The sequence below is a fragment of the Neolamprologus multifasciatus genome, chromosome 4 (genome assembly GCF_963576455.1).
Source record: "Neolamprologus multifasciatus chromosome 4, fNeoMul1.2, whole genome shotgun sequence".
Classification (NCBI taxonomy): Eukaryota; Metazoa; Chordata; class Actinopteri; order Cichliformes; family Cichlidae; genus Neolamprologus; species Neolamprologus multifasciatus.
The window spans coordinates 23,401,873-23,419,287 of NC_140442.1; the positions used below are offsets into that span (position 1 = coordinate 23,401,873).

Here is a 17,415-nt window from a genome sequence, read left to right on the forward strand (position 1 = left end):
ACTCACTGAAAGCATTTTTCATATTATGAAAGAAAAAATATCACAAAGAAGGCTCCAAATTGTTGAAAACATTTGTCATCATTCATCTGCTTCGTAGGTAGTGAAATAACTAGCTTGTCAGTCAGCTGTCCAATGACTTTTGAGCCTCTGTAATGCAATAGTTTTTGTTAAACCCCTTGTATTAAAGCTGCAAGTCTGCACTTCAGTCACATTTAAAATATTTGATCTGACAAAATTACATAATTGTGGCACAATCCAAAAAACCTATGGCTCTAAGGGATGGTTCAAAGCTTGTCTGATGTTATGCACACAGAGTTCATAAAGAGCAATATTTTAAGTTTCCCCCTTTTAATGTAGTTTTCTTTTAGACAGATTGAATATTAGATAAAATATATTGTAGGCTTTCTAGCATTTGTTTTTCAATTTATATTTTACCGTTCCACATTTCTTTCAGAATCAGTGTGATACCTAATTTTAGTTTTACATCATTACACAATCTAATGTTACTGTCTCAGGGAGAACTTCCAGTCGCTTCAGAAGGATCTGGCAGAGATGATCGTGTTAAGTCTGGAGAAGCGTGGAGGGGACAGCTTCAAAAAGAGGAAGACCCTGTCCACCAAAATCCGCCGGAGGGAGACCAACAGCAGCGCGCAGAGCGACAGCCTGCCAGAGTACTTCCACCTAGCTGTCACTGAGAACCCGAGCACCTACCTGTGATCATAGAAGAGCTTTCAGCACAAGATGTAGACTTTGTACAAGTTTGTCAAGTTAGATTCAGGACTGCTGGGTTTCTTTGGACAGCTTTGTTCGTTCATCGGTTGGAGAGACGACGCCGGAGCAGCAGCACTTCTCTTCATCCCCAACAGCCTAACGCCTTGAGATCAACTCGCCTTACTGATCCTTTAAAGATGTTAAGTAGTTACTGTTGTGGTACAAAGAGTGGCATATTTATATACAAATGTTTCTCCATAAGCGATCCAGATAACGTGGACGAGGATACCCAGTGCACTCTTCTTTACTTTGAGACATCCTTCTGTTTATGTTTCAATGTTGCCTGCAGGAAGCTCACTGATTGAGCAACACGTGATAAAGAAAATATATATTTATCGTGTAAATATCTTTTTCTGCTTCAAAGACAGTGGAACTCTATCCAAACAGTACATCAAGACTATTTTGCACTGTAATGATGCTACCTTTCCGTTTTCACAGCATCAGAAATATTTGTGTTGATTTTTAGTTTGTTTTATTAAAACATGTTTGAAATACGACACAAGAATTAAAGCAGTTCCTGTACTTTTCCTGTACAACGGCAAAAACAACAAACTATACAGTCACCTGCTACACTATTTCTTTCACACAAGCAGTGCAGAGGAATAAAAACAGCTGTAGAAAATCGTAATCTTATTTTTTAAAAACCCATAAAAACATGGTAGAAACACAGAAATCTCAGTATACTGAGTACAACGTGCAGTATAAATGCAGTGAATATACGTTTTTAAGAACACAGTTGTGTTTTCATCTCTTTAGAGAATATTACTTCGACCTTCGACCAGTACTCATGAAAGCTGTACCCCAACCTGAAGCCAAGTCTTCACTCTAAGGTTTAATGAACTTGCTTTGTGCCCACAAAAGGGAGAGGTGTGGCCACAATGTTAGTGAGCAAACAAATGTGTTTCCCCACAGCGTGCTTAAAGAGTAGGACCACACACCCGCAGCCTTACATGGTTTTAGTTGTAACTAAAGCAGTGCCACCCAGCTCTGTGGCAGGAAGTGGGATCCTGTGCTCCGCCATTGTGCTGCATGCAGGCGAGTCTCCGCCCACCTCTGCTCCACCACGCATCATGAGGTCCCTGCAAGCTGTGAAGCCATTCTCCCACTCTGAGCCTGTTTGGCTCCCAGAGTGCACGTGAGAGCAGGGTGATGGGGCCTCTGCCGCTCTCTGAAATATCTCAGCTTGACCGTTTCTTTCTGAGGGCAGAGGGAGCAGTTTGGCAGGTGGCTGCGCTTTCTGAAGAAGTTCCTGTCTTGGCATGCCATCCTCTGTGACACAAACAACAGAAAAACTGTCACTGAACGTTCACGCTGAAAGACTCCGCAGCCATTCGCAACATTATACCCCCCTTATTTCCTCAATTGATCAATAAGGTGCTTTTTTACATATTAAAGCTAATCATGTTTTTCTTTAAATTAAAGGTTCATAACATGCTTTCAAATAATTACACGAATGTCTATCAAAACAGTTAACGAGGTCATGAGATTGATGAGTATATAAATCCTCTGTATGAAAAAGAGGATTTCTTCTGACTGGTTGCCCCTCAAAAACAGAAGGTTTGCACAGAAAGTGGGCGGGACTTCTCACAGGCAGAACTGCGGGCCTGGGATGAATATATTGCCCCTTTAAAGGCTGTACCATTAAAAAAAATTGCCACAAAATTCTATTTTTTTTTAGTTGATTGTTCAGTGAACCGCCTGACAATTTAAGAAAATTAAATATTCATTTGCATATATGATTTTTAATTTACATCCTATTTGCTAAATTCCTAATTTTTCATCTCTTAGAGAAAACTTTACTGTGACTTTAAAAAAAAAAAAAAAGCTCAGTACGAGCTGTTATCAAAGTAAAGATTGGGAAAAATGTAGGCGTGCAACTATAATGTTTGAACTACTGCACTGCATTGTGTGCAGAACAAAAAGCAGCTAAGCTAGTAATGTTTTTACATTCCATGTTTCCTGTGGTAAGAGGTGTGAGTCGACAGATTATTCACTGACGCAAAGGATGCCCAAGTGACTTGAGCTTCTCCTCAGCCCTTTCTTTGTTTTTCCTTTTCTTTAAAAAAAAATTAAGTTAAGGCTGAATAAGAGCTGCATTCCAGGAGATTGAAAAAAAAAATGGCCACAGTCATGTTGGTGTATTTACGAAACACAAAAACTCGTGTGTCTGATTCAGGCCTTTAAAAGCAGCTGCTGTTGGCTGTCAGACTGTCAGTTTTAGTTTCACAGGTTTTGTGTTTTCACAAAGTAAATCTGTAGCATTCAAATGTTCAGCCTCGGGCTATGCAGTGCTGTGAGAAAGTAATTGCACCCCTTTCTGATTTCTTAGTTTTTTTGCATGTTTGTCACAGCTGCGTATTTCGGATTATCAAACACATTTTAGTATTTGACGAAGAAAACCTGAGTAAATACAAAATGCTGTTATTATAGTGGATTCATTTATCAAGGGAAAAAATCTATCCAAACATGCATGGCCCTGTATGAAAAAGTCATTTCCCCGAAACCTAATAACAGGCTGTGCCGCCTTTGGCAGCAACAACTGCAATGAAGCGTTTGTGATAACTGCCAATGAGTCTTTCCCATCACTGTGGAGGAATTTTGGCCCACTCTTCTTTGCAGACTTGTTTTAATTCAGACACACTGGAGGGTTTTCAGGCATGAATGCCAAAAGATCTCAATTGGATTTAAGCTCAGACTTTGAGCCACTCCAAAGGCCACTCCAAAACATTTATTTTAGGCTTTCTGGAGTCATTCTGAGGGGACTTGCTGGTGTGTTTCAGATGATTGTCCTGCTGTATGACCCAAGTGCACTTGAGCTTCAGGCCATGAGCTGATGGTCGGACATTGTCCTTCAGTATTTACTGCTATACAGCAGATTCCATGGTTCCATTGATTACAGCAAGTTATCCATGTCCTGAAGCAGCAAACAGCCCCAGACTGTCACACTACGAACACCATAATTGACTGTTGTTATGATGTTGTCTTTATGAACTCCTGAGTTAGTTAATGCCAGGCATAACGGGACTCAAATCTTTAAAAAAAAATCATTTTTTGTCTCATCAGTCCACAGAATATTTTCCCAGAAGTTTTGGGGATCATCAAGAAGTTTTTTGGCAAATATGAGACGAGTCCTTTTGTTCTTTTTGGTCAGCCGTGGTTTTCATCTTGGAATTATTCCATGGATGCCATTTTTTGCCCAGTATCTTTCTTATTGTTGAATCATGAACTTCCCCTAACTAAGGAAAGTGAGGCCTGCAGTTCTTTAGATGCTGTTCTGGGTTATTTTGTGACCTCTTGGATGAGTGATGGATGCGCTCTTGGAGTAATTTTGGTGGGCCAGCCAATCCTGGGAAGGTTCACCACTGCACTGGGAAGGTTCACCGTTTTCTCTATTTGTGGGTAATGGTTCTCACCGGGGTTCAGCAGAGTTCCAAAGTTTTCAAAATTGCTTTGTTGTGTTGATAGACCTCTCTGCATTGAATCATACTTGTTATTAATCTGTGGCTCTCTTCCACAGCATGTCTTTTATTCTGTCTTCCTTCTCTCTCCCCAATTGGTCATGGTAGATGGCCCCGCCCCTCCCTGAGTCTGGTTCTGCTGGAGGTTTCTTCCTGTTAAAAGGGAGTTTTTCCTTCCCACTGTCACCAAAGTGCTTGCTCATAGGGGGTCATATGATTGTTGGGGTTTTCTCTGCGTCTATTATTGTTGGGTCTACTTTACAATATAAAGCTCCTTGAGGCAACTTTTGTTGTGATTTGGCGCTGGATAAATAAAATTGAATAGAATCTGTAACCATTTTCGAGACAAATAGATATCGATGACTTTGTCTCTCAGAGTTTTTTTAGATGGTGGCATGCTGTGCTGGTTTGAGATCTTTCAGCCTACTTCACTTTGTCATACCGGTTCTATTTAATTTTTTGAGCAAACAATTACTTTTTTCACATTTTTCACATATGGTTTGGATAACTTTTTCCCCTTAAGAAGGGAAATAATCATTTCAAAACATAATTTTGTATTTAATAATGTTAAAATCTGTTAGTTGACCTGAAACATATAAATATAACCAAGCAAAAACACACAAAAAATAAGGAAGGGGCCAAATACTTTTCCACAGCCCTGTACAAACTCTGCATGGAAGAGTCTGTTTATGTGTTTTCAATGTTGTGTGTGGGGTGCCTACGTTTTCTTGCCCAACCAGCGGATGTGTGCTGAAACCAGAATAGATGGTAAGGGAGCGGGACTGACCCTTGGGACAAGTGAGAAGAAGAGAACAGAAACTGTGGAGTTTCTACTGTGCTGAACGTCACAGTTCATCACCTGCCCTTCTGCAGCCCTGTTTCCTCCACCCGACTGTCAGCTCTGCGTTTCAGATCTCCTCTTTTTAAGTAAACCGACTTCTCTCCACAGCTTCAAAAACCATGTTGTCTCGTAAAATATGTATCTTAGGAAAAGACCTCTTATAACTTCACTAGATCACTAGATGTATTAAAGCATCTGATGTATATTTTGCTATTTAGTCTAATGAGCGGAATTTAAACAACTATAAAAGCCGCTTTCAGCTTCCTCCTTTTTCACAAGCGGTGGTCACAGCGGGGAGGTCTGCGTGTTTGATTTTGGTAGATTTTTACAGCGAATGCCCTTCCTGACACTACCCCAAAGGGATTTGTGTCTCCTCCTGTGATCGAACCAGGGATCTTTCACTTGTTAGGCAAACTTATAAACCGTAACACTCTAAGTGACACAAACCATCAAAAGCTTGTTGTCCTTACCGGAGGTGCTGCTGCGTCTGGTCTGTCGCTTGTATATGATAAACCAAAGAGTCAAAGCCAAGATGGACCCCACCACGACCACAGAAATCCACAGAGTTGGACTCAGCACCGCCATCGAGGTGGGCTTGACAGTGGTGTTTATGGCTTTGAGCTGGTTCACGACAGTCAGGGGCGGCTCTGTGAGGGAGGAGGACAGCCACACGCTGACTACCTCAACAGTTAAACAGTTTGCATTCTGACATGTAAGAAAAGTTTCAGAAAGAAAAAGGATGAACTCAAGTCTGACTCGCTCATTCATTTTATAAGCGGCTGTACAAGAAAAAAGAAGACGATAACTGTGATGTATTAGATAGTCAGGTAAAATTCAAGTCTACATGATAAAGTTGTAAAGACATGCTGAATCCACAACTGAGACAAGCTCCAAGACAGAGGCAGGACGCTGAGAGAACAAACTTGTGTCCAAGAGGCAGAAAAAAATGATTAGAATTCAGTGAAACTCACCTTTTGGTGGATCGGGGTTAGATCTCATTAGTGACTTGCTGGGCACACACATGTGGACTAAGTTGTCAAACTTTTCTCCCTCAGGACAAGACTTCTTATCCATTCCTGGTGCTACGTGAGTAACGAGAAGTAAAGTGGACTGTTGCCTTTGTCTAATGCTGTGTTTGTTGCACACACACAAACACACAAAAACACAGAGCGGCGAGCCACAGAGGAGGGCTATGACGGGAGGATTTGTGAAATGAATGCAGAAGGCCCAACAGACGTTTCAGTTCCTCCGTTTAATAGGAAAGAGTGAATCACTACATGTGTCTCCTGGGGACAGCGTGACAGAGAGAGAGAGACCACGTTTCTATTTCAAAAACAAAGAGTTCCTGACTTTCAAGCTTGCAGGTTTATATTAAACAGACTCTTCACTGCAGACATCTCAACATGACGGCTTTATCAGTCTTTTTCCCCCCAACCACTGGAAATATTGTTTGCAATGAATGCATGGAGTCAGATTTCAGACCCCTTTGCACAGAGCTGCCAAGAATTATGCAGATATTTGACCTTATATGCTGCTGGTCCTCAAGCCTTGAGCAAAGACACATATCACTGAATAAGAACTCTGTTTTATACTGAGATGCAGTGACATGTAAGAAATAATGCACTATAAGAAAAAACAAACCGCTAAAATGCTCAAAGCGCATCACCGGGTAAATTTCAGCACCCAGTGATGCGGTTCAGCACACTGGACAGCCAGTTAAAGCAAAGAAACCACAGTGAGCTCAAGTAAAGATACTTTCTGTAACCCCACTGTGGTCAGGAAGAAACAAAAACACATAAAAACAGGCACCATCTAAAAGTGGATCCACAACTTTCAAATTCAAATTGCGCTCGCTACGATAGCAATGATACGACACCAACTCTCTGCCATCTATAATCCAGTTTTGAGATCCCTTCCCAGACGCCTTAAGGCCCACTCACACCCTGGGCCATCTGACCTCAGGAATTCGCATGATAAGGTGGGGCCAGGTTTCACAATGAACTCACCCGAAACTCTGGCTGATTGGGACCCACACCCAGTTCCACACCTTGGCTCAGGCGATTAGAGGATCATCAGGGGGTCCTTTTGTCCCTCTGTGGGGGGACACTCCCACCAGGGTTATATCTGGGACTCTCCACCATTTGACCTTAGAACTGAAGAAGCCTCTCGGATGAGAGGTGAAACGTCTTCAAGTAACTTAAAGAAGTCCAGACGCTTTTCTTTGCAAGCTCCTTTGACTACGATGACCTGGATGACTGAGAACCTTCACAGACATAAACAAACAAACATACAAAAAAAGGAGCCTTTCTCGGGTCATATGACTCTTCTTCCGCAGAAAAAAGGCGGCTCCTATGAGTGCAACTCACAAATGATGACGATTAAATGTATAAAGAATATAAAACTAAACACAACAGTTAAATGCAATATCTTTGCACACAAGACAAGAGATTAATGCTGCAGATTTTGTTGATGTTTGTTTCTAATTTGAAGAGTGCACATCAGAGCTCTGAAACTGTAATCTGGATACATTTAAACATTAAATGTTTCTGTCAGCCAATAAAGGACGTGGAAATCTCTTTATTTTGTTGGCAGATCAAAGTGAAATGCATTTTGATTGATAGTCGGTCTTGGTGACCAACGAATGTAACTGATCAGTTTTCCAATGTGTGTACTAGTAGCTGCAATTCCAACAATGTAAAATAAGACCATCCATCCATCCATCCGCGTCCGCTTATCCTTTTCAGGGTCGGAGGGCAGCTGGAGCCTGTCCCAGCTGTCATATGTATGATGTAAAATAAGACTTTACAGCCAATTACAAGTACGTATAAAATTATAAACATTTTTCTGCTTCATTAAATTGACATACGTTTATGGGCAAATACCAAAAAAATTTTTTTCAGACAACAGCTACAGAAGAAGACATGTTAAATTGTCTTACTTTGTTACTTTTCCATTAAATATTTATGAAAGCGTTAAACTCACATGAACAATCCACTTGATCACTAGGGCTATGTCCACACGTACCCGGGTATTTTTGAAAACGCAGATTTTTCTATGCGTTTGCACCTTTCGTCCACACATAAACGGGTTTTTGGTCACTGAAAACGGAGATTTTTAAAAACTCCGTTTTTGCATTTATGTGTGGACAGAAAAACGCAGCATCAAAGGTGTGCGCATTTTTTGACTCACACTGTGCGCCACGTTATTGTTTCGGTGAAATGAATTTCTACAATACTATTATTGTTAATTGTACTCTCTGCAGTGTTTAAATACTTACATATACACACACAGTTACTGTCCCTTCGCACATACTACTTGGTTCTGCTTCTACACCCCAGCTTTGTTTACTTTTTCCCACCGAGGCTTCTAGACTTCTGATTGGCCAACATTTCTGCACGGTTAGGAATATAGCGCCAACTGTTGCTTTGGCATGTTCCTAGCAGCGTTTTCCTTCATTTCTGCCTTTACATGTGGACGGGATTATTTTTTAAAACGAAAACGAAAAATCTCCGTTTTCAAAATACCCGTGTACGTGTGGACGTAGCCTAGATTTGACTTTGGTGACAAAAGATCAAAGGCTTAAGAACTCTAATGCTAAATCTGGTGATAAGTGACTGATGGAGGTTTAGAGCCACATCCATTTAGAGAAGTTCACCGCAGAGCTCGACGAGATTCCAATCCTAATGTCCTGGTTTGATTTCTTTTTGTGGGGATCTGATTTAAAGCCTAAACTTGAGCTCACTTAATTTGATGTAGATTTAATAGAACTGAGTTTAGATTGTGAGGAAAACTAACTGAAATCTGAGTAAAGTTTAAACTTAATCACTCAAACATATGTTTTAAAATCTCACACGTCAAATGACCCCGCACCAGAAAAAAATCTAAACCCGAGTAGCTGAAAGTCCAGACTGTGAGAATTTAAGTGTAAAACAAAAATGGAATAAAAGGCATATCGTAGACATGCAAAGAAAGAAACACAAAAATACAAAAAGAGGTTTTTAATTTTGCACAGCACAATAAAAAAGCAGCAAACAAAAATCAGATCATAAGAGATGATCAGCTCCTGAGTACGGCATTGCACTGATTGTTTCCTCTACTCCTGCAGCAATAGTGTTTGCATATATGAAGACATTCAAGCATCAAAAATAAAGATTTTACATTAAGGTGACACATCTGCTGATTTTGTGATTTGGCATTTTATCATATCATAAAGCTACTGTGAGCGTCGAAGGCACCAATGGCTGCACACAGGACACCCTGAGAGAAAAAATGTGTTTAGAAATAGATCGGAAATCTGTGTTTACCAGTGCTGAATGAAATTCTATATATAAAATAAGTGACAGCTGAGAAGAAAGCAGATCTGCTCATGGATGCAATAGCAAACATGCAGAAAAAAAATCATCTGCTGGATGGACATTGAAAGGACAGATAAAACCCGCCTCCCAGAAACTCACTGGGTTGTACTGATGGACCTTCATTACCCTGAAAGAATCTCTGTCGCGCGCACACAGTCACACACTGATGCTTATGGATCGAAAAGAATGGGCTGCATCTTGATAAAGGTGAAGTTGTAATACTGTGGCAGGCCCTGGTGGCTAATGCTGCTGAATTTGTCCCAAAAGAACGGCGGGAGTCCGTCCTGTGTTGTCGGCCCGTTCACCGCCTCCGCACGGAAATCCCCAGCCAAGAGGAAATCTGTCACCTGCACAAGGAAAAAGACGCCAACAAGAAGAAAGCTGGGTAGAGCTTAAAAGCATCTGAATTCATGAAACCTGCATGACTGCTACTGATGAAAAGGCTATTGTGGCGCTCTGGGAATACCTTAGTGTCATAGCAGCCTCCTGGTGAAGGCCTCTCTCTTTGCAGGTCTTTACGGCAACAGATCAGGGTTTCACCCTTTGGTGAATCAAAGAAAATTGTCCATTAATAATAAATTGTGGATAATAAAGTTATTCTAAATAAAAATAAATGTGGGGTGGCTCAAGATTTCTGCACAGTACTGTAGGCTTCTGTTGGAATCTTGCATTTCTTCCTGTATTGTGCTACCAGTGTATCTGTTTATGTCTGTGTATAGGAAAATTATGCCTAAATCTCAAAATTAGGTCTTTCCTTGTGCAAGAGCTCCTTCGTGAAAAGGTAGGACTACAACTGGATTTATTTATTTATTTTTAAGTGGGCTGTAAGAATACAGGAACATTAACTTGGCTCTTTTAATAAGCCAGGAGTCAAACAGACAAATACATTCGATCAAATCTACAAATACACTTATTTTAACCCCGTTTTCAAACATCAAAATGAATAAAGCAAGTAAAATGTGGCACCACTATTATATAAAACATTAACTTACTTACCTCATTTTAATGGACAAATTGTTGTCCATAAAGAAATATGGACAAAGGTACACCTCCCCCTGGTGGGCCTTATCTGGTATTGCAAGTTTTGCATTTGTAATTCAGTTTAAAATTGCATTTAAAAAAGAAAAGTAAGTAAGAAAGCTGTGACATTTAAAAATGATTAATTTTATGAGCTACTTGTGATCCTGAATTCTGATCCTGAATTCTCAGCAGTTTTTTTCTGTAATTTCTGTGTCACTGTTGGAGTAAATATTTTTTTATACATAAATGATCTCCGTACCTGAGGGACCTCTGATAATATGAAAAAGATTGTGTGTGTAAGATTGTGTCATATGTTACATGAGCTATATTTCCACTATAGTGTGCCCACTATATGACACCCTAATAGTGACTTCATTATTGGATCACAGTTATTGTTTTTGATGTGTATGCGGGTGTATATATATATAATCATAATATGTTTGCTATAGATTATTAATCTGAAGTCGAGACACAGCCTGGCATTTTGAATTATTAAAAGTTCACTGATAAACTTAGGTCTTGATTTAATTTGCATTTAATCTTTACTTCCATAACCTTTAAAGCTACATGATTGTGGAGCTTTGCGTCATTGTAGCGATGAAACACATACAAAATATTACATCAATATTTTATACTTAGAACATGCAAATGCAAAGTACCCATCCTCAATTATCCAAATCTCATTTTTATGATTACACACGAATCTTTGAGACCTTAGGCCTTTCGGGGATTTATTTTAACACGACAAACAGAATCAGAACTTGTCCTCAGCAAGCTATTGACTTAAAATATACTCTTCTTCAGATGAAGACTGTTAAAGTCTAGATTCTATTTGATTGAAAAACAAAACAAAACACACAACTCCACCCCCCCCAACAACAACAACAACAAAAAAGCAAAACAAGACAGCAAGACAATCTGAAACACTTTATTTAAAACTGCACTATAACAGTGATGAATCCTAAGCAAATTTAAACACCGCGCTTTAAATGAAACAAGCACATTAGAAATGACCTCCACAGTGGCTGTTTTGCTGGAATGACCTGACCCAGAAACAACCGGTCTTAAGTTGGTTCTTTTGGAGCTGCAAGCTTTAGCGAGATATTTAAAAAAGACAAAAACAAAAAAAACAACGCAACAGAAAATTAATATACTCAACACGGCCCCTCTTGGTGTATTATCATTTTTCCACTGTTTTTCTCCCCTATAATGGCAACTCAAGGTGATGGATGGGAAAATGACAGATTATTTTACATGAAGGCGACTCCAAAAAGATAATGTTGCTTCAAGGTTCTGACAGAAAAATCATAAGTCCAAAAATACAAGTAAGGGTTAGCCAGAACATCCTCTACATCCACAGTGGGTGCATTCAATGATCCTTCCCTGCAGGGAAAAAAGACACAGCAGAGGTCAGACGGGTATTTATAACTCCAAATTCTTGCTTATTAAAATACATAAATATCATCAAGTCTCCTGACATATCTTTTTTTATTTTAAAGATTTACATAAAGACTACACCTCACAAAAAACATGGAGTCAAGTAGGATATTTATCTGGGCTTTTATATTGGTTCAAACATCTTGCACAATATATTCCCATAACTTGTTTTTTGTGTAATTTTCTGTAAAACTAAGCAAAAATGTTTTTTAATAGAAGCAGATCATAAGCTACTTCTGTCACAAATGAAAGAAAAACGAGAGGATCATCCTTTCAGCATCTTTTCATACTGGCTATTTTATATACAGTGGCTTGCAAAAGTATTCGGTCCCCTTGAACTTTTCCATATTTTGTCACATTACAGCCACAAGCATGAGTCACTTTTATTGGAATTCTACTAAAAGACCAACACAAAGTGGTGTACACGTGAGAAGTGGAACGAAAATCATACATGATTCCAAACATTTTTTACAAATAAATAACTGCAAAGTGGGGTGTGCGTAATTATTCAGCCCACTGAGTCAATACTTTGTAGAACCACCTTTTGCTGCAATTACAGATGCCAGTCTTTTAGGGTATGTCTCTACCAGCTTTGCACATCTAGAGACTGAAATCTTTGCCCATTCTTCTTTGCAGCTCGAGCTCAGTCAGATTAGATGGACAGCGTTTGTGAACAGCAGTTTTCAGATCTTGTAAATGTAACTCGTTACTACCCACCTCTGGTTTCACGCAACATCAGCCACGCCGCTTTGCTAGCTAAAACACCGGTGTCGGCACATAAGGACGCTGTCATAGCCTGTCAACGACGTTAAATAGTTGTGCATCACTGGCTGGAGCAGCCAGTCACCGGTCACTACTGACTCACACTGCAAAACAGAATAAATTATTAACGTATTTATTTTAATTTCAATTCAGGTTAGATTTGTTTTGTGCACAACGCAGATTTTCTGTGTGCGGAGACCGTCGTTGTTCGAATGTGTTGTTTTTAAAAAAAAAACAACGCAAGAAAGCGATTACGTCACAGAACGTGGTGACGTTTAATTGACATTACATCACAGAACGTGGAGGTGTCATAGTGACAGTCCTTTCATCCGTTGATGTTCAAAAGTCCTTAAATAGACCACGAACGTGTCAAACTGAATTGATTAAGCTATCGTTTTGTTGGAGTGATACAGCACATAAAAAGCAGAAATGAGCTCAAAACCTAAGAAAGACAGAGATGTTAATTTCTCTAAAACAATGGTTAACAAAAGTGAAAAAGAAAAAGAAACATATGCCAGATTGTTCGACCAAAGACTGCATCCAATGATTGATCAAGTTGAAAAGCTTAAAACAGAGCTTGAATACTTCAAAAAACAGCATACAGTCCATAAGAAACAGATCGAGGATCTAACAAAAGAAAAAAATGAACTTTGGCAGAATAATGAGATGCTGGGTTTGGTCTTGGAAGAAAGGACAAATATCTCAGAGAGGTTAAACTCGATAAAAGGTGACCATGAAGCTCACATAAAGTTCCGCGCAGAGATGGAGAATACTCTGGCTGAACTTAAACAAAAGAATGAGGAAGAAGTCAAAGCCCTGCAAGAACTGCTCAAAGCAGAAAAAGAAATGGTGGCACGTCAGGAATTTCACAACAAACAAATTGTTGAATTTTTACTAAAACGCCACCAAGAGGAAAAAAATAAGATGCAGCAACTTTACGATGAAAAGACTAAAAAACTCGAAGACAAAGCTAATGCTGCAGAAACAAAGTTAGTAAAGGTCATTGAAATGTGTGATAACCAAATAGAACAGTTTGAGGACAGAGTAAAAATTTGTACAGGTGTGACCGTCAATGCAGTTAAAGAACGCGAGCAGGAACGTAAATCCTCGCAGTTTTGGATTAAGGGTCTTCGGAAACAAAATAGAAAGTTACGGGACGACAATGAATTAATGGATAAAAATGTGAAAGCGTTAACAGACGAGAACGATCGAATGGGCAAAGTAATAGACGACCAAAAGGCCCAGAATATGGAGATGAACTGCAAATGTCAGAGAAATATTAGGGCTCTGGCCTTGGAAAAGAAAATGAAGGCTATGGTCGAAGATGAAGTTGATTCTTTGAAAAACAAAAATGAAGACCTAAAAAGGGACCTAAGCACAGAGAAGGAAAAACACACAAAGACAGCAGTGGACGGAGATAAACTAATAACGGAACACAAGCAGGCACTGGCTGAAAAGGTGGCGCTCGAAGTAAAACTGCGCTCCACAGTAAAGCAACGGGACAAATTTATAACCAAAGTGAATTGTCTGGAGAAGAAAGAGCGCCACTTCCAAGAGGAATTGTACAAGTGCGTTTTGTCCTTTGAAAAGGCATTTCCACGTGCAGTTCACTTCAGAGAAAAAGAAAAGGTGGAATTTAGGGATATGTTCCTCAACTTGAAAAAGAAATACGTAGACGGTGTGGAAGGCATCCCCTTTATTGGAACAACGAAGGAGGTTCTTGAAAAACAGCTGAACTGTCTACGTACCAGATGCAAGGCTCGAGATGCAGCTTTACTAGATAAAACACGGGAGCTGAAATCATTTGAAAGGAAGTACAAGGATATGGTAAAGTCTTCCGAATACGCTTTTATTCAAACAAAGACAGGAGCTCATTGGACCAGTGAACCAGATTATCCAAAAGGCTGGCAATGAAGAAAAAGAGATAGGTCATCTAAAATCTAGAGTGAAAGACCTTGAAGTCGAGCTTAAATTAGAAAAACAGAAAGGACAAAAGCTCGCATCATTGATCCATAGAAGCACGATGGGGAGATGTTATGAGGAGACTCCGACTCCGTCTCAGATTGATCCTCGTCCACTTCCAGGGAAATCTACATTTATTCAGGTACGTCCAAAACACTCTGGCAGAAGTGCAGGTATGGCTTCCCCAGTGTATCTCCCTGTAGAGTCTCCATCAACACCACCTTTCCTCAATTCTGATGGTGGATTAGCACCAGTTGATTGAATTTTTAGCAGTTAATTTTTAACAAACGGGTATTGACGCATTTAATAATTTCATCAAAAATAATCTAACAGGCCAGGGGTGGCCAACTCCAGGCCTCGAGAGCCAGTGTCCTGCAGGCTTTAGATAACATCCTGGATCAACACACCTGAATCAAATGATCAGTTCATTACCAGAGGCCTGGTAATGAACTGATCATTTAGTCATGTAAATCAGCTGTGTTGGATCAAGGACGCATCTAAAACCTGCAGGACAGCGGCTCTCAAGGCCTGGAGTTGGCCACCCCTGTAATAGGCCATTAGAAGTATACTTCATCTTGTCTCCCTATATCATGGGTGGGCAATCTCAGTCCACGAGGGCCGGTGTCCCTGCAGATTTTAGATCTCACCTTGGGTCAACACACCTGAATCACATGATTAGTTCGTTACCAGGCCTCTGGAGAACTTCAGGACATGTTGAGGAGCTAATTTAGCCATTTAAATCAGCTGTGTTGGTTCGAGGACACATCTAAAACCTGCAGGGACACCGGCCCTCTTGGACTGAGATTGCCCACCCCCCCCCCAACCGGTCGCAGCAGATGGCCGCCCCTTCTTGAGCCTGGTTCTGCTGGAGGTTTCTTCCTAAAGGGAGTTTTTCCTCCCCACTGTCGCCCAGTGCTTGCTCAAAGGGGATCATTGGATTGTTGGGGTTTTCTGGCTTTTACTGTAGTGTTTTCACCTTACAGTATAAAGCAGCTTGAGGAGACTGTTGTTTTGCCATGATGCAATATAGTATTAAATATTACTGAATTTTAAATACATCTATTATAGCATCAAAGTAAAACAACAACAAAAAAAGTATACTTCAATGAAATTAATCAAAATGTCTAATCTAGCAAAAAAAGAAAAGAAAAAAGGTTTCACCTTTAAATAAAAATCCAAATCACAAACACATTCTGATTTTTGTTGTGTGTTTTTTTTTTTTTTTTTTTCCTTTTGTGTTGTCAAGTATAAAATTTTTGCACTCTGTCATGGTCTCGGTGTCTGCCCGGCCGGCTCCGCAAGGCTACATATGTTTATCGTGTTGCTGCTTTCTTCCACTCGTCATTCTGCCTGGGCGGAGCTCAGGCCCACGCACCTGTCTGCAATTACGCTGCAACGTGTCCTGTCTGTATGGAGACTGAGAGCTGCCAGATTAATAATGTAGAACATGTATGTTCCGTGTGAGACAAAGGTATCTTTACGAAAACAGCAATGTACAAGCTGCTTATGTTCGACACTTTTAATAATTTTAGCTAGTTTTGATTAGTGTTTAGATGAAGTAGTTTATCTGTGCATTAATAAATTAGAAATGTGCAGTTTACACGAAATAAACACACGTAGGATGACCTTATTTTGATTTCCAAAAAAAGAGGACACTCGACCCAGTCATGATAAACTTTAATAATACTGTTTTCCCCCACCCCCTGCCCAATAGGGGGTGGGGGGTGGCGCAGAGCCATTGCAGGGGGGGCGGACAACAACGCTTGGACACTGGTAGCACGGGGCGCCTACACAAATGCAAAGCAGGAGATGAAGCATCGCTGAATATGTTTCCAAACCAACTTCATTCTAAGCCAAAGACTAGAAAATATGGTGAAGCATATCTTCCCTTTGGTTTCACCTGCACAAGTGCCGAGGTAGGTCTCCCCTGCAGAATTGGCTTTCCCTTCGTCAGGAGCAGCGCTGGGCTGTTCAAATCACGGACAAACAGTATCCCACATTCTTGATTTTTAGTTCACAAACACATCTCATAATGACTAACTACTCCTGACATTTTGGAGATGTTAGTTCTTTAAACCCATTTTACACAGAGGGGCATTTTTTGAAAAATGTATGGATAGCAATAATGATTATTATTATACAGGAAAAAAAACAACTACACGTAAGATAATTACACCGTGACGCCTGTGCCTTTCTAAATGGTGGGACAGTAACTGCGTGTGTATATATTCAAAAATACCCGTGTAGGTGTGGACGCAGCGTAAAAGAGTTAGTAGTTTATTTTCTCACTACCTGAAATTTATTGCAGATTACTTGTATTTGCTTAATTGTTTACTAAATGTTTGAGGTGTGAAATAAACCGCAATGGAGCAAAATATGGGTGTGTGTGGTTGGAGGATGTGTTTGTGCGTGTGCGTGTGTGAGCGCGCGCCGGGGAGGGGGGGGGGGGGACGCGAACATTTTTCTTGTAGAACAAAGGGGGCCCAGCAAAACAAAGTTTGGGAACCACTGCCCTAATATATGTTTATATCAATAAAGCTGGATTGAATGCAGTACGTGCAGAGAGCTGTGCTACAGAGCAGAGGTTTAGTGAGATATCCTGAGGGTTAACCTGGATTTACAGATTTGCAGAGGGGGTTCACATAAACACGGTTATGTGCCTCACATCTAGGCTGTATCCTTGGCTGTATCCCAATTCAGGGTCTGCAGCCTTAAAGGCTGCATATTAAGGCCGATTATGTCACAGCGGCGCGCCGAAGGCTGTCCCAATTTAAAGGTTGCTGGAAATGCAGCCCTCAAATGCGTCCTT

General features: G+C 40.3%; 2 protein-coding genes across 3 annotated transcripts in view; one reads left to right on the plus strand and one right to left on the minus strand.

The window, feature by feature from the left end:
• The window catches only part of gucy2ca (guanylate cyclase 2Ca), a 22,335-nt gene extending 20,918 nt beyond the window's left edge, over positions 1-1,417 (plus strand). The window contains exon 27 of the mRNA XM_085156952.1: positions 516-1,417. Within this exon, the coding sequence (XP_085013078.1) occupies positions 516-717 (202 nt within the window). The 3' untranslated portion in view covers positions 718-1,417. The remainder of the gene's footprint in view (positions 1-515) is intronic.
• LOC146520489 (uncharacterized) lies at positions 1,019-12,896 on the minus strand. 2 transcript variants are annotated; one of them, XM_085156955.1, is made up of 5 exons: positions 9,892-12,896; positions 8,053-9,772; positions 6,042-6,152; positions 5,541-5,717; positions 1,019-2,040 (listed from the first exon to the last, which is right to left on the minus strand). In XM_085156955.1, exons 3-5 carry the CDS (start codon positions 6,142-6,144, stop codon positions 1,718-1,720), a joined length of 603 nt encoding a protein of 200 aa, XP_085013081.1. In that variant the 5' UTR covers positions 6,145-6,152; positions 8,053-9,772; positions 9,892-12,896; the 3' UTR covers positions 1,019-1,717. The 2 variants fall into 2 exon arrangements, with proteins under 2 accessions (XP_085013081.1, XP_085013079.1); XM_085156953.1 differs by lacking the exons at positions 8,053-9,772; positions 9,892-12,896 and having other exon boundaries at positions 6,042-8,046.
• Between the last annotated feature and the right edge of the window lie 4,519 nt (positions 12,897-17,415).